We start from the raw sequence: 24,134 nt of genomic DNA, 5'->3' as shown, positions 1-24,134 counted from the left end.
GGGGGCCAAGGGCTGCAGAAAGCGCTGGCTCGTCTCCCTCAATCGGCTGTCTTTGATACCAATAGCCTTTGGACTGCAGACTCTTACTAGTCGAGTGGGGGGCGGTGTGCAGGGAGGGTGGACCCTGGAGGAAGAAGCCAAGACAAGGTCCAGGCAGATGGGAACATGGCTCAGCTACTGCCTCTGCAGACTGGTCAAGTCCACATGCCTCCTCCCTCCCTCCTCCTCATTGCTGCAGTCCTCCAAGAAGCTCGGCCCCCATCTGCTTCCAGGCCCTCTCTGGGAGCCGCATCAGCCGGCCTGCTAGCTGGTCTGTGATGTGCTGAGAGCGAGCTTCCTGCCATGTTCCCGCCACTCAGGCACAATGCCATTGTGCCCGCTGCGGGAGATGAGATGGGGCCAAGAGAGGGGCCGGGGGCTCGGCCTTCCTCACAGAGACGAGCGGAGAAGGAGAATAGCACAGAGGAGAAGACGGCGACATTTCGAGATGCAAGGGAGAGAACCCAGCAGAGCTGTGAGCCTGCTGCCATGCAGCTGTCCCCAGTTCCATGTGGGATGGGCAGAGCAAGACAAACCAGTGGGTGGGGAGGACAGTGGGCCCGACCCCTGATGCTCCCTGGGGCTTTGCTTGGTAGCTGCTTGTGTCTCGGGAGCCCTCCTCACCGCAACGAGATGCAGGCTCCCGGGAGAGCACTTGAGGGAGCCTGTGGGCCACGCCAGGGAGTGCCACTGAGGTGAGGGTCACTCCGGAGCATGAACACTTTCTTCACACATAGTACAAGCAGCACAAAAACTTCACTGAGGCCGGACACTGATGGCTCACGCCTGTCATCCTAGCTACTCAGGAGGCTGAGATCTGAGGATCACAGTTCAAAGCCAGCCAGGGCAGGAAAGTCCATGAGACTCTTATCTCCAATAAACCACCAGAAAACCGGAAGTGGCGCTGTGGTTCTAGTGTAGAGTGCTTGCCTTGAGCTGAAGAGCTGAGGGACAGCAACCAGGCCCAGAGTTCAAGCCCCACGACCAACAAAAAAAAAAAAAAAAAAAAATCACTCAGGGGCACTTTATGGATTTGCTGTGCCAGGAACGATCTTATTGATTAAATGAAGCAACTGCATTTCCTCTTAAAGTGATATTTACATTGCAATTTAATTAGACTGGAAATTAGGGCTTTGCTCTGCCAAACACTAAGTACTGTCATTTTCAAGGCACGGAAGAAACACTATTCCCCAAGCATGGAGGTAAATAGTAAGCAAGGCCCCTGTGCGCACACGGCAGCTCTCACCCCAGGGCACGGACAGGCAGGACACTCCCAAGCCAATGCCCACGGGGGGCAATGCCCACGGGGAAGGAGAAAGCTGCCAACACAGAAGGATGCATGATAAAAAAGCTGCCTCCCTAACTTTTGGGAGTGGCCGGCACTCCTGAGCTGCATAGTCCTGAGAACTGGCAGGGTCAGAGCACTGAAAGTCCTCGGCACCAAGAGGTAGAAAGGCAGCCCAGGGTCAAGGAAGGGACACAGGCGCATCTTGGCTGAGACAGAAATACCAAAGGGGACTGTCTCGGTATAACAGGCAGGAGAGCAGACAGAAGACCACAAAGGTATGACGAAGATCCACACCCTAGAGTCTTCAGAAAATACCCAGTGGCTTTGGGGTGGGAGGTGGGAGGTAGGGAACCCGTGCTGAGTGCGGCGGCAGGGAACACTGGAAGAGGACTCTGGCAGAGGACCTACAGTCCAGCAGCAGCAGCAAAGAGAACCCAGCCTGGCAGCACTACTTCCAGGGATCGGGTAGGATTTCCAATAAGCAAGAGGAGGAACTCAAAGGAAAGCCAGAGTTGTAAACCATTCAGTTGCTCTGAGCTAGGAAGTGGAAGTGCGTCCGAGACGCGTGCTGTCAGCAAGGACTGGGCTCCTCTGCCCTGTGCTGGCTTCCAAATGCCACATGGACAACGGACGAGGCCACGGGAACTGTGACGCACGCTTAAGTGCAGGGTCCTTGCACAGAGACTAGGAATCTCACGGGGGAGCAGCTGGCCGCGGAGCCCTGCCCACGCAGAACTGAAGGGGCCCAGGAGGGCAGGAAGGGAGAGGCTCCTTTCAATCACCCTTCCTATGAAGGGCAAGGAACAGAATCTTTACCTTGAGATGCCAGAGACCCACAACTTTGGAATGGCTCCTGAACAGGCTTAGTTTTAGTTGGAGTACGTGGGTCCATTTCAGGGCAGGAAACCTGACCCACCTCAGTTCTGCAGACCTAATGAAGCCAGCATCATGTGACAATCAGTTCTGCAGACCCAATGAAGCTGGTGTCATGTGACAGTTCTGCAGACCCAATGAAGCCAGTGTCATGTGACAATCAGTTCTGCAGACCCAATGAAGCCAGTGTCATGTGACAATCAGTTCTGCAGACCCAATGAAGCCGGTATCATGTGACAATCAGTTCTGCAGACCCAATGAAGCCAGTGTCATGTGACAATCAGTTCTGAAGACCCAATGAAGCCAGTGTCATGTGACAATCAGTTCTGCAGACCCAATGAAGCCAGTGTCATGTGACAATCAGTTCTGCAGACCCAATGAAGCCAGTGTCATGTGACAATCAGTTCTGCAGACCCAATGAAGCCAGTGTCATGTGACAATCAGTTCTGAAGACCCAATGAAGCCAGTGTCATGTGACAATCAGTTCTGCAGACCCAATGAAGCCAGTGCCATGTGACAATCAGTTCTGCAGACCCAATGAAGCCAGTGCCATGTGACAATCAGTTCTGAAGACCCAATGAAGCCGGTGTCATGTGACAATCAGTTCTGAAGACCCAATGAAGCTAGCGTCCTGTGACAATCAGTTCTGAAGACCCAATGAAGCCAGTGCCATGTGACAATCAGTTCTGAAGAGCCAATGAAGCTAGCGTCCTGTGACAACGTGTGGCCAATCAGGGTCTCAGCTGTCCTGTTCTTGGTTCCCTGCACTTTGGTCTGCACTTTGTCATCTGTTCTACTATTTAAATACATTTTCCGTTCTTAGCAAATGATACTTTCCCTCATAAGAGAGACGGTTTGGGATGAACTATGGGTAAACACAGAGTGGGTGAGCCTCATGAGATGGGGTCCTGCCAAGTGGCTCCACCAACTGACCTGAGCCTTGGAAAGGCAGAGGAGCCGGGGTGGCCTGCCTGTCAGGGTGAGGGCACAGGTGGCGTGGGAGGCGGCGGGTGTCACCATCTCCACTGTGGCAAGTCTCAACAGCGATCACATGGTCCACTTTCAAATATGCTCAGGCTTTTGTCAATTATGCCACTATAAAACTTTTCTAAGGACTGTTTTATATTTTTAAACTTATTTATTTTTCAGTGCTGAAGATGGACCCCTGGGCCTTGTGCATTCTAGGCAAGCTTCTACCACTGAACAAAAGTGTCGATTCTCCTTGTATTTTTTTTTTTGGGGGGGGGTCCGGTCATGGGTCCTGAACTCTGGGCCTGGGCACTGTCCCTCAGCTCTTCAGCTCAAGGCCAGCACTCTACTACTTGAGCTACAGTGCCACTTCCGGCTTTTTTCTTTTTTGCTTATGTGGTACTGAGGACTCGAACCCAGGGCCTCATGTATGCAAGGCAAGTGCTCTACCACTGAGTCACCTTCCCAGCCCTCGTATTTTTTAAGTGAAATAGTAAATTATTGGAATTTTTTTGGGGGGTTGGTCATGGGGCTTGAACCCTGGGCCTGAGTGCTGTCCCTCAGCTCTTCAGCTCAAGGCTAGCACTCTACCACTTGAGCCACAGCACAACTTCTGGTTTTCTGGTGGTTTATTGGAGATAAGAATCTCACGGACTTTCTTGCCTGGGCTGGCTTTGAATTGTGATCCTCAAATCTCAGCCTCCTGAGTAGCTAGGATTACAGGCGTGAGCCACCGGCACCCGGCTTGGAAGTATTTTTATGACCTGAGAGAAATCCCTTTTACCAGCCCTCAGCACTCTAATGTTTGGTGAGAAATTAAAGCTTGTTGGCAACATTAGAGCAACTCTTTAAGTAGATGCATTTCTTTCACTACATGATGACTTTGTATCGTCTGTCCAATGCTCCCAACACCAGTAATGAGCTCTGCATTTCCACATACAGACACAGATAGTGAACTTCAGAGATGGGAGACAGAAGGAAAGAAACAGATACCGATGAGTCAAGCAGCCCAAGAGGCAGGGCAAGACCGCGTGAGCGTGAGTGCTGGTCCCATGCTGAGGGTCCAGCGGGCACCTGCATGGGCTCCTGGGGTGGGTGGAACATGACAGCTAAGGATGCAGAGGGTGGAAATGAGGATGTGGCCTCTCGGGAGGGTCTGTGGCCTCTTCCTCAGGGTCTGCCTACTGGCCAGAGCTCTCCCAGCACATGGGACAGGTGGGGGGCGGGGCTCAGACTCCAGCAGGGCTGCTGCAGTCGGCCCTGAGCTCATTCCCCAGCAGGTCTGGTTTGTTTGCTGGGCAGTGAGTAGCGGAGTGCCCTAAGGAGGGGGAGAAGGTGTGTCCTTCTTTTCTGCCTGCCTGCCTGTGTGAGCAGGAGTTCTAACCTCATCAGCGCATGCCCGGGACTGGCACTCAGCGTCACCCACCTCTTCTGTCCTTGGGCCCTCTCACTAGGACTCAGTTACACCATCGCCTTCCAAGGCCTCCCGCTCAACACACAGACTGTGGGTGCTCCAGCCCCATTAACCGCTCTCCTCTCCTCTCACTCCAAGGAGATGTAGACACACAGATGTGGCAAGGTGTGGACTGAGACAGGAGCACCCTCGTGCTCTGCTCTTACACTCAGGTCAGCAGAGACTGCAAACCACTATCCTGGACAGGTGGCGACAGACACAGACTGCCCAAGGTCACTACCAACTATCTCCCCTGAGCCTGTTACCACCCTCCCTCACAGACTCGGGTTTGCATGCAGAGATTCTCAGGTTCCATCAGTAATGTTATAATTGAAAGTATTTGGTAAGGTTAATCAACAAATACTAAAACTCTGTTTTATGTGTTAAACTGCTGCTATATTTGGCCTTCAATGCATAACTGCCCACACAAGAAAAGCTTCTAATCACTGGTGACAGAAACCTCTTGAATCACTTCCTTGTTCCTACAACAAGGCACTAACTAGCCACAAACCAGGACCAGGAAATTATGTGGAGATACTCAGGCTGTGGGCAGAGACACTGAAGTTCTGTACTCTACACAACACTTCACCATGAAAACAAATCACACCTGAGGTGGACTGCAAGGATACTGTTCAGGAGAAGAGTAGTCCTGGAGAAAGAACAGCCAGCCAGGACGGCTGAAGAACAAGGGAGGGATCGTGGAGACACACGTCTCCACACAGACTGCCCTAGTGCGCACACAGTAGGGGAGTCCTCCCAAACTCTGTATGAGGCCTGTAAAACCCTGGAGCTAAAATCTGTCACAGATGGTCCAGATATTAAAAATTAGTGGCTGCTGGGCACCAGTGGCTCACGCCTGTCATCCCAGCTACTCTGGAGGCTGAGATCTGGAGATCACAGTTCGAAGCCAGCCTAGACAGGAAAGACTTTTTCTTAAGTTAACCACCTGGAAACCAGAAGTAGAGCTGTGGCTCACAGTGGTAGAGCACTATTCTTGGATAAAAAAGCTCAAGGCCCAGGCCCAGGCTGAGTTCAAGCCCCTTGACCAAATAAAAAAAAAAAAACAAGTTAGTGGCCAACTTCTCTTATAAACATAGACATTAGAACCATAGAGAAGCCAGGTGCTAGTGGCTCACACTTATAAGCCTAGCTACTCAGGAGGCTAAAACCTGAGGATTTCACAATTCAAAGCTTACCTGGTTAGAAAAGTCTTTGAGACTTTACTTTCCAATTAACCAGCGAAAAGCCAGAAGTGAAGCTATGGCTCAAGTGGTAGAGTTCTACCTTGAGAAAAAAACTAAGGGACAGTGACCCAGGCCCTGAGGTCAAGCATACTCACAAGCATACTCACATACATACATACCGAGGCCAACTGCTCAGACACAGAAGACCTGTCAGTTGCTGGTGACTCACATCTGTAATCCTAGTTATTCAGGAGGCTGAGATCTGAGGATCTCTGTTCAAATCCAGCCTGTGCAGGATTTGCAATTATTCACCAAAAAGCCAGAAATGGAGCTGTAGCTCAACTGGTAGAGTACCCACTTTGAGTGAAAGAGCTAAGGAACAGCATTCTGGCCCTGAGTTCAAACTCCAGTACTGGTACAAAAAGAAGGAGAAGGAAGAGGGGAAATGGGGAGGTGGGGGAAGGGGAGAAAAAGGAGGAGGAGGAGGAGAAAAGGAAGAAGAGGAAGAAGAGGAAGATCTAATTTATCACAGATTTTAGTTGCTACCATTCTTTTTTAATCACAGTGTTGCTTTTGATTTAGCACTTCCACATTAGATGAATTATCCAGCAGCTTGCTAGTGCTAAGGGCTACCTCTGTCCTCCCTGCAGAGCGGATTACAGCACCTTCCCCAGCTTGCTGAGGTGGTGACATCTTCTCTCTTGGAGATGCACTGCTCAAGTATGGGAAATCCAACAGTAAAGCTCAAGGCAACCATAACAAAAGTGCCCAGCTATTTTTAAGTTTATGGAACACTCTTACATAACATGAGATGATATCTAAAAGTACCCCATGTCTCACACAAGATTTATATTTGCTGCAGACAAATTCATGGAAAGTGGCACATTTCATTTCTTCCAAATCCTTTGACAGTGTTGAGTGATGTTGCTGCTGGAGAGAGAACATCCACTATCAAAGGGACTCATGGTCCAGAATTTTCCATTTTGCAAGAGTGACCCAAAAAGTCTTCTGATTCAAAGTGCTGGTAAGGTACATATCTCCTTTCCATTCTGCCAAGGTCCTGTCAAAATGTCAGAACAAGTAGCTTGGGGTGTAGTGAATGAGCCACAATATTGCTCAAAAATGACAGAATGGTTTGAACCAAAGGCAAGAAAGCCACGGAAGGAAGCAGGGTGACCTGGCCAGGAGCAGGAGCTGTAAAACAAGGCCCTGCGGTGAAGAAGGGGTCCTCCAAAGAGCCAGCAGCCACGAGGCAACATACCGTTGTCTACAAAGAAGCTTGAGAATCACTTCTAAAGAAAATCTAACTTTTCAGGGTGCAACTTCATGGGCCTCAAGCAGAAGGGAGCAGGTAAGGAGAAATCCAACTATCCGTGCTTGAGGATGGTGGGCAGAAGAGGTTTGCCTGAAAAGAACAAGACCAGTGTCCAACTTCTCACCTATAATAGTAGACTGGAAAACTACCAAGAATAGTTTCTAAGTTTGAAGGCATCACAAAAAAAACCCTTGAATTTCAGACCCAGCCAGATTATCAATCAGGTAAGGAGAAAGAAAATAATTACGTGTTTGAGCAGTGTAGCCTGTTGGCCATGGTTACACAAAGCAGCTGAGTAAGGAAAAGCTCCAGCAAAACAAAAATAGAACCCAAGAAACAGGCAGGAGAAGCCATGGCAACAGGAGCAGCCGGGAGCAGCACAGAGACCTAAAAAGCCTCCATCGCTTCCTGTGAGCACTCTCCTACGATTGGCAAGGGTTTTGTGCTACATAATTATACCTCCTGGCTCTATGGTAAAATATATTTACATTATCCTAATACTGTAAATGTTGCTTTCCTTATAGTGAAATTTTTAGATAAAGTTCATAGAGAAAGCCTAAAGATGAATGAAAAACAGACGACAAATGTTTAGACCTTGTCAGTATGAATCTAAAACTATGACTGGCAACAGCTAGGCGCCGGGAGGCTCTGTCTGCTGGCTTCCCACAGGAGCTGCTGTTATGCTGGTGACGGCCGAGAAGACAGGAACTGCTCACTGCGCACTTCTCCAAACAGGGGCACAAGAAGGGTCTTTAGCTTCATTTGTGCCCACTTCTTACTCGAATGTGGCGTTTGCTACACACGCACCGCACTTCAAGAGATTGAGGCAGCCCTTCTAGCCTTAGCTTTTTTTAACCACATTTCTTGCTCAAACTGGCAAGCACCTTGACTCTCCTGCATAGCTGGGGGGACAGGCACATGTCACCATACCCAGCTTGTTCTGTAAGATGGCTTCTTACAAACCTTTTGACTAGGCTGGCCTCCAACCGCCATCCTCCCATCTCTACCTAATGCATATGGGATTATGGGCATATGCCAGGTTTTCAATAATTAAATAATTATCAACACAGGAGCTGTTAAAGAACTTTAGTGTGTTCACTGCACAGATGTGCTCTCATAAGAAGTGGAGTATGGACACCACATTATTTACAACTGAGCTAACTAACAAAGGATTCATTCTGATCAACAGTGCGTGCTGTCCTTTTCACCACCTGTGCATGTTGTGGAGTGTCACGCAGTCCACCACACACCGAGCTACATGGCATGCACGTATGGAATGCTTGTGGAGCCATAATAAACAAAGACAGACCTGATGCAATGGAGCATCAAGGGTTCACACAGACAGCCAAAGCTGCAGCCAGCAAGCACTTACAGGCAACTTTCTGCACACCCTCTAAAACATAGGAAGCTTAGTTTACTAAATATACACAGTCAGCCAGGTGCCAAGGCTCACGCCTGTAATCATAGCTACTCAGGAGGCTGAGATCTGAGGATACGGTTCAAAGCCAGCCCGGGCAGGAACATGTATGAGACTCTTATCGCCAATTAACTACCTGACAACCAGAAGTGGTGCTGTGGCTCACGTGGTAGAGAACTTGCCTTGAGCTGAAGAGTAGAGGACAGTGCCCAGGCCCAGAGTTCAAGCCCCATGACCAACAAAAAAAGAATAATAATAAGTATACACACACACACAGACACACACACACTGAGTTGATTATTAACACAATAGAGTATTACATGTTGTCTATAACTGTGTTGCTGTACTGCTGGGTTGGGTTGCTTTGTTTTGTTTTAGTTTTTGTCATATCTGAATCTGAATTCAAGATTTCATGCTTGCTAGGCAAGAGCTCTACCATTTGAGCCATGGCACCAACACCTTTTGCCTTTACTATTTTTGAAAGTGTCTCATTTTTTGCCCAGGCCAGACTAGACCTCAGTCCTCCTACTTATAGACCCCACATAGCTGGAGTGACCGACGTGGGCCACCAGGATAGCTTTTTATTGTTTGCGATGAGGTCTGGTGAACTCTGTGCTCAGGCTAGCTTCAAGCCTGTTTTCCAGATCTCAGCCTCCCTGCAGCTAGGGTGACCACTGTGAGCCAGCACACCCCCGCCACCACTGTACTTCCACACAATAGCACCGCTGCACATGTGGGTACCATGCTCACGGTGACATTACAATAGCACAGCACCAGGAACTGGGAATTTTCCAGCTCAGTTACTATTTCCTAGCATCGCTGTTATACACACGAGCTGTCAGTAACCAAGAAGTTGTCCCACTTGACTAGACACCTCCCTACCTCTTGGCTAAGTTTCTGCCCAGTATCTGTTACCTAGGTAACTGGCAGACCTGGAAGCAGTCAGTCACCTTCCCCTTCTGCTAGGTCACATCCTGGGCCACCTCTGGTCACATGCCTCCCATCTGACTTTAGGAGGATCTCAGACCCTGAGGTCACGTCTGGATCCAGTATGGCCACACCCTTCCTGTACCTGGCCACACCTCTTCCTGTCCCTGGCCTAGGTAAGTCCTGGCAGGGGTGGGTCTCCCCTTTCTTTTGGCCATGCCTCTCCACTGTGCACAGCGGGAGCAACAGTTGAGTAAAGAAACTTCTTCTCTGGGCTGGGAAGGTAGCTCAGTGGTAGGGCGCTTGCCTTGCATGCCTGAGGCCCTGGGTTCGATTCCTCAGCACCACATAAGCAAAAAGAAAAAAGCCAGAAGTGGCGCTATGGCTCAAGTGGTAGAGCGCTAGCCTTGAGCTGAAGAGCTGAGGGACAGCGCCCAGGCCCAGAGTTCAGGCCCCACGACCAGACCCAAAAAAAAAAAAAAAAAAAAAGAAAGAAACTTCTTCTCCTGCCTGAGTAGCACATGGTGTTCTCTTCGGCGGCTAGCTAACAAAACCTATTTAATATACCTTACATATGGTGCTGAGACCTGGGATGGGGGTTTTTGAATTGGAAACATTAGAATTTCCTAACCACCCCTTTTCTGAGAACTGAATTGCCTTGAGACACCACATGAGACTTTTCGCCAATACCATTGCTGGCCTTCACATCCACGTCCACACCATTTCTCTACTCTGGTGAGTGAAACTACTCTCTACGCTTCTCTGTTGCTCAGTCTCTGTCCAGATGTGGCGCCATGCCAGAGAGCTCCTGCAGCCTTTAGCCGAAAGGCCTGTCACCTTCAGAGCCGACACTTGGTTTTGGGGACTTGGCCGCCATTTCTCTCTAGAGGGCTCTGGGGGAAGTTGGGACGTCGCTTCTGCCTGGTCAGCTCTCCTTCACTCACCAGACTGACTCTCCCACACATTTAATGGGGTGCTATGAGTCACGCCCAAGCCGTGAAACCCCTTTGAAATGCCTCCTACACTCCCTGGCAAGCCAGAGTGCCTAATTTTTTATGCCATTCTCAGATGTAGACAGTTTTTGCCACTGCAGTGGTAAATGGTCAGAAGTCTGTTTACTTTCAGGCTCTCTTTGCTCTCTCTGCCAATCATGTCCAACTTTCCGTATCTCTCCCTTTCTCTCTCCCTCTTTCTCTTTTCTACCTTTGGGCTTGTGCCCTAAAGAGTATGATCAGGCTGGGTCCCGGGGACCCCCTCTAATGTCTGAACTGTTAAAAAAAATTCATAGTAAAAGAAAAAAAAAAGGTAAAATGAAAGAGTGCTAGGAAGAGAGCCTGTCTTGTCCATGGTACAATGAAGAAACTACAGTTCAAGGGTGATGTGGTTGGGGGTGGAGGCCTTTAGAACAAATTCAGAAATACAAAAAGTTTTCTCCAGAGACTTGTGTAGCACCTGAAGAAGAGGGCAGCTGTGATGGGAACAAGGCTGCTCTAAGGCACGGGCCGCAGGCCTGCCCATGTGCATCAAAGACACCGTTTACACCAAAGGAACAAGCTCAAACAGTTGCTCCTGTCTTAGATGCAAAGATGACTTTTCCTTTTTTCCTCTGTGGCAAAGGGGGGTGAACACGGGGCTTGGATAGGCTAGGCCCCATCGAGCCAGCGGTGGCATGGTATTCAGCATCCCTGAGAACACGCACCTTCTCACCCAGCACGGCCAGTGTTACTCAGAGAATGCCATCTCCACCCAATGGAAGTGTAGTAACGACAAGATCTTCTAAAATGACAACAATCTTCTAAATACTAAGTATGAGTCCTAGTATTGAATCTGACAGAGAGCCCACTTGGAGCCTCTTGCAGCAAAACCTCACAGTGACAGACTGCCGGGCAGACAATCATTCTTCATGTGAGTTACAGACAAACATGACCAAGTGAAATCTACTGCCACAAGAACCCTTAGGATCAACTGCTATAAACTTAAGAAGTCTCAACTATGAAATTCAACCTGTAAGATTCAAACCCCAGGGAGGCAGGAGATGCTTTGGTTATGGTCAAAGATGGCCATGTTCACGAAGTCAGTGATGTGACCCCTGATGTGCCTATACTGCAAAGAGAATGGGATGACATCAGAATATCACAGATCATGTCAGATCGTGACCTCCAACTAGCGTCTCGTTCTGGGCTGTCTCAGGAACAAGCTGGGTGAACCAAAGACAGCACAACACTGCCAGTGTCCTCATCATCCAATGCCAAGAGCAAACAAGGTTCTGCTGGGTCTTGTGCAGCAGGGAGCTCGAACACCTCCCCAGGAGCCCAGACAGCGTTTGGACTGAGGTGGTCCACCTCCCCTGACCACCAAGAAGTGAAACTAAACACCCAAAACCACCTGTTTCAGAACCTCTGGGACAAAGGAGCAGACCACGCGGCAACGCATGCATTTCATATTCAAGCCATAGAACAGATGGCAAAGGCTCTCTGAAGAGCCATCCTGCTGGCTCTCGCATAGCCTGGGCTTTGGGAAGGGAGCATGGAGTACAGTGTGGGAGTGGTGAGTCACACGTCCTGCCTTCTGACACAGCTTCAGAATGACACTTCCCTCTGGGCTCACTCAGATTCCTCATGTCCTCCACCAGAGCAGTTTAAGACTCAAGGAAACCTCTCTGTTCCTATGCTCAACTGCTACCTATTGCCAGAATGTGCTCAATAGGATGGCAACTTCTGACTGCTTTACAAGGTAAGCCTACTAGTCAAAATACTCATGGAAAGGGAACTTTAGGCCACAACTCTGTCACAGTTTACCCTGATTTAATAAATACCAGTGCTTTGAAGGCACTCAAAACCAAATATAACCACCTGTTAATCTTTTTACAGGTAGCATTCATACCAGGATATTGCTCCACAAAGTAGGAGCCAAGTACGACTCTCAAGCCTGCAGTGTGAGAAACCTAGCAAGCAGCCGCAGTGTGAGAAACCTGGCAAGCAGCCACAGGGGTTGGCCTTGCACTTGTTGAGATGGGTCGTGGGTGACGTTGTGCAGGCTTGGCATGAGAGCTCCTTGGACAGTGAGCCGCATCAAGGAAGCTCAGGAATGGCAGAACTTAGCAGGCAGCACAGCCCATTCAAGCTCAGAGCCCAGAGCCTGTCAGACAAACTCAGCTGTCAGCCAGCCTCCCAGCCTTTCCCGGCTGAGGCTCGCCAGATGCATTCCTTCAGCACCCTTTCAAAAGCAGATGAGGAAAAAGTTAAGGATAAAGGTGGAAATTCACATTTTACAAAATAGTTTAAAATTTACTAGCATATTTTACTCCCCAAATAACATGAGTGAAGCATTCAAGCAAGTTTGCTGGGTTCCCCTTTTCACAGACAAACTAAGCCAAGTCCAGCTGATGTGTGCCTCCAACCCAAGCCATCTCCCGCCCAAAACTGCAGTACACCTGGCCTCCTCACGAGCACGAGCCCATCTGCCTGCAACTTCCTGGTTTTCAAGCAGCCTATCGTATGGCCACCTACTTGTGACACACACCTATGTCCCCAAACTGGAGGCCAGAGGGAAAGTCTGCAGAGGTAGCCACTCCTCCTACGAAGCAGATAGACCAAAAGGAGTATAGGTAACCCATGTCCACCTCCCTGTATTTCCACCAGATTGTACTTAGAACAGAATCTACATCTGCCCTGCAACTCTGCTCAGAGATAATCCCCGGGAGCAAGGCTCACACCAGCACCACGGTTGCCCCAGCCAGGGAGCTGGAGGCAGAGGCTGAGAGGTGGAGCTGTGTGCATTGCTATGTGAACTACTACATGTCTGAATAAGATGTGAGCTAAAGTGATTTTGATAGATAACTCCAGAAGAGATACCAGTGATAGGAGTCAGAAATGGTCACGCAATTGTGATAATCCTCAGAAGAAAGCAAGGTGCTTCCTTAAAGAAGGGATGTATGTACTGCCTGAGCCGCAGCAGAGGTGCCCTACTCCACAGTGAGGAAGCTTTATCTGGGCACTGTACGTGCAAGAGAAACCCAAATGACCACTAAGCTTGTAAAGGAAATGTCCAATCTCAAGAACATCAGGGAAATGAAATGAGAAACCAGACTCCCACTAGTATACGGTACCAGAAAGGTAGAAATCAGACAGAAACTCCCAAGAAATGCCCAGTGTCTGGGGTAGAGGCAGAGGGGAGGCCCCACGGGAGGCCCCAGCCACATCCACTTACACTGAGGCCCTGTGCTTCCGAATCAGGAAATACTGATGGTTAGAGCACTTTAGTTACTCAAAACCAGGGGAGAGTAAATATCCACCTTCAGCCCAACAGGCACAAGTAGGTCAAACAGAAGAGGACCGCCCACGGCAATGGACGACTCCACTGCAAGCAACTCAAGGTGTGGGAAAGTTAACTATGCTTGCTGGGTTCCCAGGTAAGGCACGTGGAGCTCCCTGCCCTCTGTGGACACTGCCTTCTACACACTCAGCTGTCCAGAAGCCCCCAGGCTTGTCCTTTGGGGTCCTATGGAGACCCCACAGCACAGGTATGACTGCTAAAAGCCTGTGCAGGGAAACCCAGCAAGGCAAGGTCCAGCAGTCCCAATACACCGGACTTCCTTCCTTCAGGGAACGAAGTAGGAGCCCTCTGGAATGAAGAGGGACTTCTGACCTCCTGTCAGATACAATGCATGAGACAATTTCCCCATGGCCATTCAAGACCAGGGAAGTTTGGAGTTCCTATGACTCATATCGGGAAGGATGACGAGCCAGGAACCACATGTTCCTGGACAAGCCAGGACACATGTACAATACCACCCAAGTATCCCAACACAAGAAAATACTATGTATAGTATCTGCAGCACCACACAAATGTCCCCTCTTGTTGAGGTGTGGACAGTGGAGGTGGATCCTTGGGGTGGTCAGGGAGTATAGATGGGAAATCTCAATACATTCTGCTTCATTTTGCTATAGACCTCAAACGGCTGGGGGGCAGGCAGCTTATTAAAAAGTGAAAAACAAACTGGCATCACTAGAATGCAGGTCCAGACATCCACTTCAGTGACAACCTTTAGGCCTGGGGAAGTAGATGCGGTGTGCTCTGAAAGGCCCAGCACCTGTGGACGCCTGAGGGAGTGGTCTGCGCTGCCCGCATCTGTGACTTACTGGGGGAGGCACATTTGCTCTCTCCCAATTGCATGTTTCCATGTGTGCTTTCCTGTGGATGTGATACTTCTCAACAATGAAAGTAAAACTCCAGCTGCATCAAGCCACTCTGATGAGGGAGGAGAGCTAGGGCAGGAGGGCTCTTCAGATGGAAGTGGCCTTGACTCTCCAGAGGTGGGTGGTGTTGCAGGGCAACCTCTTGGAGCACAGGCTTGGTTGGGAGTATAGGCTCATAGGAGAACAGGATCAGGGAGGCACAGGTAGGCTACAGGCTGGAGGGACACAAATTTAGGAAGGACAGGCTTGTGGGAAACAGGCTGATAAGGCACAGGCTAACAGGAGCACTGGATTGGGAGGGGCACAGGCTCAGGGGAGTGCAGCCAGAAGACCAGTGGCAGCCACCAGCTCAGTGAGATGCAAGCACGGGAGCACAGGCTCAGGAATTCAAGCGTGGGGGACATGGGCTAGGAGAATAAGGTTTGGGGACATGGCCATGGGGACACACACTAGGGGAGCTGCCAACACAGAGCTGGGAAAGGTCTGTTTTTATACTACTATCCAGGAGATCTGATTTAATGAACATATTTCTTAGCTATTCACATAAGGGGGAACATCAATGATCTAATCAAGATAAAATGAAGTATGACAGCAATGGTGACTAGAAACATTAAATGTTCACAGCTTCTTTAATACAGGAACTTCTAAAGGGATTGATAAATTAGGATTATTCTTCAAGCTGCCATGGTAAGGGGTTTGGTCTCCCAGGAATTGAAACATTCTGGTCAGTAGCAAGTATTAGGTTTGACTTCTTAGGGGAAAAGGAAAGTAAACAAGAGACAGTGAAGAAATTCCCCACCCCGCCAGCCAGCTAGTCACCAGCAAGTCGTCACAGGCACGGCACGGCCAGCTCAGAAACTTGCTGTCGGCCTGGAAAGCACAGCACTACTGGCAGCAATCCATGTGGCTTTCCACACTCACTGGGAAGAAGGAAAGATAATTCCAATACAGGATAGACAGGAAGATCTTAAGGTTTGTTTCACTGACAGCCGCTAGGCCAGCCCCACTTGTAAGGCCCAGGCCAGCGTCTCTCTAGACCTCTCAGCTAGATGGCGATGGGGACTGCTCACTTTCTCTGCAGAGTTTGCAGGGGAAAGGCCAAGTAAAAGAAAGTACACAGTAAAGGGATCAGTTCAAGTTTCTTTTCTCCCCACACCAGCTCATGGAGCAAAAGGTGAACATAAAAAAGTCCAAGCTTGGTAAGAAATGTATGCATTATCCTGCCCACGTAATTGTAACTCCTCTGTACAGTATGTTCACAAATAAAATTAAATTAAATTAAAAAAAAAGTCCAAGCTTTCCAAGAGGGTGTAAGTCACATACATGTTCGTCCATGGCTTTTTCAGCCACTGTGACTTCCAAAGAATGTCTAAGGTGGGCAAGAAGAAAGACAATCCCTCAAAGCACAGCTAAAAACCTCCTGCACAGAGCTGCCCTCTGTAGACACCAAGCAAAAATCTCAGGGCAAACAAACTACTTTTGCTTAAACCTAGCTAAGTATACAGAAACACACTGGAGAAGCAAAAGGCATGGACTGGTCAAAACTAAGCATGTCTTCCTGCCAGGAGGGCGGGTCATGTACCTGAGGACCTCTGCTCCGGACCAGACAATGTGCTGACCTGCAGCACGAAGGATGAGAAGCACAGACTACCCCTAGGTGGACCTGTGAAAGGGAAGACCACAGAACTGTTAAAACACAGGCATCAGAAAAGCAGTTTGAAAAACTGGATGCTGGTGTCTCACATCTGTAGTCATAACTATTCAAGAGGCTGAGATTTGAGGATCATGGTACAAAGCCGGCCTGTGCGAAAAAGTTTATGAGATGTTTATCTCCAATTAACCACCAAAAAGCCAGTAGAGTTGTGGCTCAAGTAGTAAAATGCTAGCCGTTAGCAAAAAAGCCAAGGGAGAGCTCAAGGCCCTGAATTCAAACCCCAGTACTGGCACCAAAAGAAAAATATTAACGTTTATTTACATAAAGGTGTATGCATGCATGTGAGTATCCATGTTGTTTGTTTCTTTTGATTATTTTTCCTATGAGATTTTGGTCTTTTCTCAACTAAAAAAATATGTTACAAAGATTTTTCTCACAGCTGACATTTTTGTCTTTTTACTTTACAGGCAAAAGGTTTTTGCTGCAATATTTTAATGTAGTCAAATTTATTCATCTTTTCTGTCGGTGAACCTAAACTTTAAGTACTACTTTTTGAAAAGACTTACTCACTCATGTTTTCATCTAGCACTGGCATAATTCCATTTTCTGCACTTGGCTCTCTGACACATTCAGAGCTTGTTCTGGTATTCAGCGTAAGATATAAACCTACTGTATCTCACTAGGGCAATAACATTTACTACAACACCATCCTCGGCCCAGAAAATTGACACATCACCTTTATCATGTCCTCCGCCTACGCTTGAACTTATTGCTGAATTTCCTATTTCATTCATCTGTCTACGCATGCACATTACCACACGACACTCACACACCATTTACCAGGAAGCCAACCAGAGAAATGTTCCACTGGGCTACTTTGTGGTGGTGTGAACAACCCGGGCATACTAAGATGGCTGATATCACTATAGGACCACCATTGTGCACACCACCTGATGTTATCCTGATATTACTCCACTCCTGACTGTAATTTCCCTACAAGGGCTGGTGACCTGCTGTGATATTTGGTAAGTGTGATCTCTTTGGCACTCTTTCCTTTTAAATGTTCTATGCAACCATGTTTTTTGTTTTTTTTTTTTTGTTTCAATGTTAGAATCAGTATGTCCAGTCCCGCCTACACTTAACTGTTGTTCATTTTGTATCTTTACTGATATCACCTTAAATTTGAAAACTTGGAGAACTAGTGTCTCAATGATGGAGGCACCCTAACCATGTGTAAGGCACTCTACCTGCTCGAGACTCCTCTGTGGATTCACTAGTATGTTACTGCTTCCTCTTAGGTTCTGAAACATTCTTTTCATTTTATTCTTAAGTTCTCTATCTTAGTGCTACTATCACTGATGTGATCTCTTCCATATCTTTTAACTGCTTACTTGGAACATGTGTTAAAAATCATCAATTGTGTTTGAATATCAATTTTGTATGTCTGCTACCTTGGGGAATCTTTTTTTTTTAATTATCTGAGTTATTTTTTAATTCCCCAGAGCTGAAAGACAGCCACTAACCAATCAATGTGAAGGGCAGAGCTCCAGGGGACCAGGCTTCCCTAGGGCTTGTGGGTTCTCTGCCCACACAGATAGATTCCCTTTCTCCTTCCCACATTTTATATCTTTGTCTTCTCTTGTCCTTGACTCAACCTTTACAACCATCAATAATGCTGTGCCCTGTCTTCTGTGTGGCCCTCAAGCCTTGCCTTCCTCCCTGCTTTGGAGAACAGCTGGTGGACAGAGTAGACAAATCAGCAGTCCTAGAGTTGATCTTGCCATTTTCCTTCTCAAGATGCCTTTTTGCCTTTGAGTTCAATTATATTTAAGCACCTCTAGTGAGACTCACTACATAGAGAAAAACAAAGCTTCCATCTGGGAGGGGCCAAACGATTGACATTCATGAGCTATGAAAATGATGCTTAGATTTCTAAATGTCTTCATTGGAACTTCAAATAAGCAAAGAAAACAACTTTCCAAATGGTAACTCAATGCTTTAGTATTCTAATTATCACACAGCTAGTCTACCCTTAGCCACATGTGTAATTTCCATTAGCCTGAGATCTTGTCTTCCATGTATGTCCTGTCATGGATGCACTAGCCATGGCTTGAGCAATGGAAGAGCTCACCCTGGAAGAATCACGTTCTTAATTACTGATTCTGCGTTAGACGCTAAACACGGTTTATAAAAGGGAAGTCAGCCAAAATTGTTCAGAGCGTTAGAGAAAATTCATTTTTTATTAATTTGTTGTTTTGGCTAGTTCCCAGATCATTCACTGTCAGAATAGTAACAGGAGCCAGCCAGCACAGAGGCCTATATCCCACCCTGCCTGGGATTTGTGCACACAGCCCCTTCTAGAATCCCTGCACACTTGAGTTAGTGATTCCTTCCACCACTAGTCAAGCACTTTGGACAGCTTTGGAGAAAGGACGATGGACACACTTAGAACAATCAGTCAGCTGACAGTCTGCATTGGCACTTAACATACTAGTCTAGGTTACAATGGTGAACGCAACCTCAACCAACACATAACACAGGGAGCTTTGTTAAAGATCATAAAAGGGCTTTAAGCCTAGCAGGCAACACAGCCAAGCAGAAAAAAGGACCTATAAACCCTTCATGGAATTTAATAAGCCTGTTCCAGGATACAATTGCAATAAATGGAAAGGAATTAATACAGCTGTAGAAAAGAAAAAAAAGCAACCAGCTTTGAAAGTTTTGAATTCTATTGATAAGACACAAACAAGTTAGGAAGCAAACAGTCCAGAACCACAAAGTGACATGTTACGAAGAATCTCTCTGCCAGACTGCTGAGAGTCCTTTACAGTTGTTTCATGAAACAAGAGACAGTATGGCTAGCAAAAAGCAGAGAGCGGATTTCAGTAAAATTCCTAGACATAAGCATACTATAAAAGGAAAACCCAGCCAGCAAGTTCATAATCGGAAGACTAAAGTGGTCACATTGCTAGTATACTATCTTCCCATACATTTTGATAAAGGAATCCAGCTCTTGCAATCTATACACTAAGAAATACACTCATTATATTTTAGTTTCCTGTCCCTTACTTACAGTTTTACTTCCTATGGTTTCAGGTACCTGAAGTCAACAGCACAACAGTATTAATGAAAAATTCCAGGACTTAACACTTCACAAATGCCTACAATTCTGAGAGGCATAAAGAAGTCTCCGGCTGTTTGGCTGTGTCCCATCTGGGAGTAAGTGGTCTCTGAGTCCCGCCCACCCTGATCACCCCCAAATCACTTAGCAGGCACATCATTTATCTGACGGACTGTCACCAGGTTCAACAGGTTCAAGTGATGCTTCTGGACCTGCCTAAGGCCATATCACAGTGATGCTGGTGCTTCACAAAGGCACTGTGTCAACCAACGTCAGGAGCATAAGAAGGGTGAGTGGAGTACAATAGACATCCTGACGGAGCACGTTCATGTGGCTCTCGTTACAGTATGCTGTCCTATTTTATTAGTTACTGTTAATAATACTTTATCTAATGAAGTCAACTTTATCACAAGTGTGCACATATAGGAAAATACACAGTACAGTACACAGAGGGCTTGGTACTTAATCTGTAGTGTCAGACACCCATGGGACATCTTGGAATATGTCCCCTGTGAGTAAAGGGGACATAATCTCTACTTGTATGAAGAAATTTAATAGAGAGTATAAAGACAGTCTTAGAAGGCTTTTATCTATGCAGTGTTCAGAAAATTCAATAGTTCCTTAGGGCTACCTCTGATGGGCTGTCTCATCCAAAACACAAATCAATGAATTGTGATCTGAGAACTTCCACGGCTGAGAGGGAAGAGCTGAGCCAGCCAGGAGTAGCTGAAGAAAACAGGGAAACCAGGCTTTCCATTTCTCTTGCCAAGATGAAACCCAAGCTCCTTGAAAATACAAATACAGAGAATCAATGTGCATCTATAGCAAACACAGAGCCATGTGGGAAGGAAAGCCCACCCCCTATAGTTCACTGCCTTGCACACCAACCCTGCTAGTAAGGGTCTGGAGTTCAGCCCCGCTCTCCTAGACTGCACTCTGAATTGGGAGGAGTATCTCCCAAATAAAGTTCAAGAATAAAGAGTTCAAGCTTTCTATTCATGTCATTATAGCCTAGACCCCATATAGGTAGCAGTCACCCTGAGAGACCTTTAGGGGCTTGTAGAACATGATGGGGAGAGACTAGTCAGATATGACAGGGAGCATCTGGGTGCTACCAGGTGTCATTTCCTCCCCCCAGGCTCCACCCTGACCCACCTCTGCTTGAGCCCTGGCACATGCAGCATCAGACCCTTCCCACCAGCAGAGATGAGTCAGTCACCAGCGGTCACTGCAGCAAGCACTGTGGGGGCTCCTGTGAGGTCTCTGAGAGCCTCTCCCTGTCTCTCACTCCTCGTTCCTCCTGTCCTGACCCCACTGCACCTCTCCTGACCTCTCTTCCCTCTTCTTTCCTGAGCTCTCACCCCATCCCAGGAGAAGGGCAGTTAAATGAGTGCTGTTTTCCGCTGCAGGCAAAAACTCCTGAACCCAAGCTCATACCTAAGCAGCATCTAAGTCTTCACAGAATCAGGTAAGTGAATTCCATGAAACCAAATTAATTACATCTACAACTTTCCTCTCAGCCAGATGCAAAAGGCCGTGAAAGCTGCTCAAGGCCACCCAAGGCTGTTCAAAGGTGTCTACGGCTGCTCAAGGCTGCCCAAAGCCATCCAAGGCTGTTCAAAGGTGTCCACGGCTGCTCAAGGCCTCTCAAGACCATACAAGGACAGCAAGGCTACCCCAGGCCATCCAAACCCCTGATGGCCACCAGACTTCCCACTCAAGACAGGGAGTCCGTCCGGAGCCATCCAAGGTCACCAGGCACCAGAAAACACGAGACAAAGGAACCCAGGCAGCAGACACTGGTAGTCCTACTTGACTGAAGTGAACAGACCTCACTTTTGAAAACTGGATAATATATGCACTAATTAATACATTATTCTCAGAAGGACCCAAGAGACTCTGAGGGGCAAAGTGTTGTTTGCTGGCTTGTTAATCGTGTATACCACATGTGAGCACCAAATGTGTGACTACCCCTCAGTTTCAAAGCCAAAGGATATGTTAAGGTACAAAGCCGATTACCCTACAACAAAAAAACAATGGAACAATTAGCATGAAAGTTAGGGTGATATTTATTTGGAACATAGATGGGGACACCAAAAAGGAGCACTAAGGAATTATCAGGGCTTTCTGGAACATTTTACATTGAGCATAGCAGGCTCTTTCCACACACCTTAAGCCCAGTTTCTTCTGCTACAGTATATTCAATGTACTTGTTATGATTAACCATTATCAGTTAATCACTGCTAACTGAACTGTGTGCTTTAGTCACTTTCCTAAGTTCCCTAGTGTTCCCTCTTCCTAGGTTCCATCATCATGTCAGGACCCTCCTCACTGAGAGTTTCTCAGACTCTCCTTGCTTTTAACCTTGAAAATTCTAAGGAGACAAGTTAGGCACTTCTGCCAGGAGTAGTGTCACAGGGACCGGGCTCCATTTTCACTACACTGTACCAGGCACACACATGCCGCTGGCCAGCTTGCACTCTGGAGGCTGCCCTACGCCGAGTGGAGACGTGGTCACCGCTCTCTGGAACGTCCTGGCCTCCATGCTGTCTGGAAGGAAGGGGCCCTGCAGGCCCACCCCGAGGGGAGGGAGCCAGGCCGCCCTTCCTCAGACCCACCCACCCACCCACCGCACTGCAGAGGTGCTGCGGGATCCCGCTGGAGCGGGAGCTCTGTTTATTTACAGTGCTTCATTTAAGCCTCGGGAGTCGTGCCGTTTATTTAAAGATGCTTTGGGCTGTCATCCAGCATTACTTTATTTTGCTGGTGAAGCTGTCCCGCCTGGGCCGCTGGCAGCTGCTTGCGTTGCTCCTGGGTGGCTCTGAAGAGCGGCCTCCTCTCACTTTGCAGGCGGCAGGTGCTCTGGGCTCACCTTGGGAAGCTCCTGGCCAGTCCTGGAAGCGGCCATTTCTCAGGGGAGCCGTGGCTCTACAGAGCACACAGAAATTACACTTGTGGTAGACTACTGGTCTACTACAGGGTCCATATTCCCCATTTCTGGTAACAGCCCCAACTCATATTCTGAAGAAATGGCTTTTCCACTTTGATACTAAGGGAGAAGAAGGAGTTTAAAGAGGGAGGGGGGCTGCTTAGTCCAGAGCTGGTAACTCACACCTGCAAACCTAACTATTCAGGAGGCCGAGATCTAAGGATTTCAGCTCAAAGCCAGCCTGGGCAGAAAAGTATGTCAGTCCGTGACTCTTGTCTCCAATGAACCACAAAAAGCCAAAAGTGAAGCTGTGGCTCAAGGGCAGGGCCCAGGCCAGAGTTCAAGCACCAAGACTGGCAAAACAAAATCCACATGGGAAATGGGTGTTCTCCAACTCAAGCAACAAATATATCAAAACGTTTGACAAGCATTAGGAAAGTTTTAGATAAATCATGAGCCCCCTTCAGTACTTGCTGCAGTGACCTCTGGTGACTGAGGTACCTCTGCTGGTGGGAAGGGAGCAATGCTGCAGGTGCCAGCAGAGGTGGGTCAGGGTGGGCCTGGGGGGGAGGAAGGGAGGGGCAGGAGAGACACCATAAAGTCACTCTTTTTTTTTTGTCGGTCGTGGGGCCTGGGCGCTGTCCCTCGGCTCTTCAGCTCAAGACTAGTGCTCTACCACTTGAGCCATCCAGCTTTTTCTGTGTATGTGGTGCTGAGGAATCGAACCCAGGGCCTCATGCATGCAAGGCAAGCGCTCCACCACTGAGCCACCTTCCCAGACCCATAAAGTCACTCATTAACACGAAAGTTCTTTCCTGCTCTAGAGGGAAGGTTTCACCACGTGGGGGGGGGGGGGTCAGTGACAGGAGGAAGAGGCCCCACGCGGGAGGGAGGACGTGGGCGCAGCGCGGCCCTCCCTGCACGTGGCCGCCCCGCTCGCCCCGTCCGGGACCAACCGTTAACTGCTGCCCGGCTCACCCCTGCCAGACCTCGCTCGACAGACCCCGCCAGGATCCCGCCGGACCCCGCCAGGATCCCGCCGGACCCCGCCGGACCCCGCCGGACCCCGCAGGACCCCGCCGGACCCCGCCAGCACCCGAAGCTCCGAGCAGAGCCGGCCCCGCCATGGCGGCCCAGGCCTCGCTGGCGCCGCCGCTGCTGCTGCTGGCCCTGCTGCTGCTGCCCGCGCAGACCCGCTCCGAGCCCGAGGCCAGCGCGCCCACCGCCGCCTCCACCCCCGGGAACAACTCGTCGGCCGTGCGGGCGGCGCTCGGCCCCGCGGCGCAGGCCCAGGCCCAGGCGCGCAGCCCGCGGCCCTTGGCCCGGCCGCTCCTGCTGCTGGCGGCGCTGCTCCTGCTGGCCGGCCTGGCCCTGCCGCGCAGCCTCGGCTAGCGCCCCGGACACGCCCGGCCAGGCCGGCCGCCGCGCCGCGCCCGGAGGCGAGGACCCCGCCGGACCCCGCCGGACCCCGCCGGCCGGGGCCGCCGCGCGCGCGCGGGCCGCGTCCAACCCACGCCGGCTGCCGTGGCTGCCGTGGCTCCGGCCTTTGCTTCATTAAACGAGTAAAGCCACCGGCTCGGCGGTATCTCCTGCCGGGCGCGGCCCCGGGAAGCTGGGGCGGGAGGCCGGAGGGGACCCGCCCCTGGTCCGAGTTGGCAGCGAAGAAACGGAAGCGGAGCCTTGCTCGAGCGGGGCAGCACCAGCTGGACCGAAAGGCCCAGAGTTCAAGGCCCGCTCCCGGGCGAGTCGGGGCCGGGCGCTGGGTGC

General features: G+C 49.2%; 1 protein-coding gene across 1 annotated transcript in view; it reads left to right on the top strand.

Annotated features, from left to right (window-relative positions):
- The window catches only part of LOC138808583 (uncharacterized), a 47,323-nt gene extending 23,564 nt beyond the window's left edge, over nt 1-23,759 (top strand). The window contains exon 6 of the mRNA XM_069994877.1: nt 23,355-23,759. Within this exon, the coding sequence (XP_069850978.1) occupies nt 23,355-23,759 (405 nt within the window). The remainder of the gene's footprint in view (nt 1-23,354) is intronic.
- Nucleotides 23,760-24,134: the final 375 nt, after the last annotated feature.

Source organism: Dipodomys merriami, unplaced genomic scaffold (genome assembly GCF_024711535.1).
Source record: "Dipodomys merriami isolate MVZ:Mamm:240054 unplaced genomic scaffold, mDipMer1.0.p SCAF_456, whole genome shotgun sequence".
NCBI lineage: Eukaryota > Metazoa > Chordata > Mammalia > Rodentia > Heteromyidae > Dipodomys > Dipodomys merriami.
The sequence above is the reverse complement of the archived record's forward strand: the minus strand, read 5'-3'. Positions and strand labels throughout refer to the sequence as shown.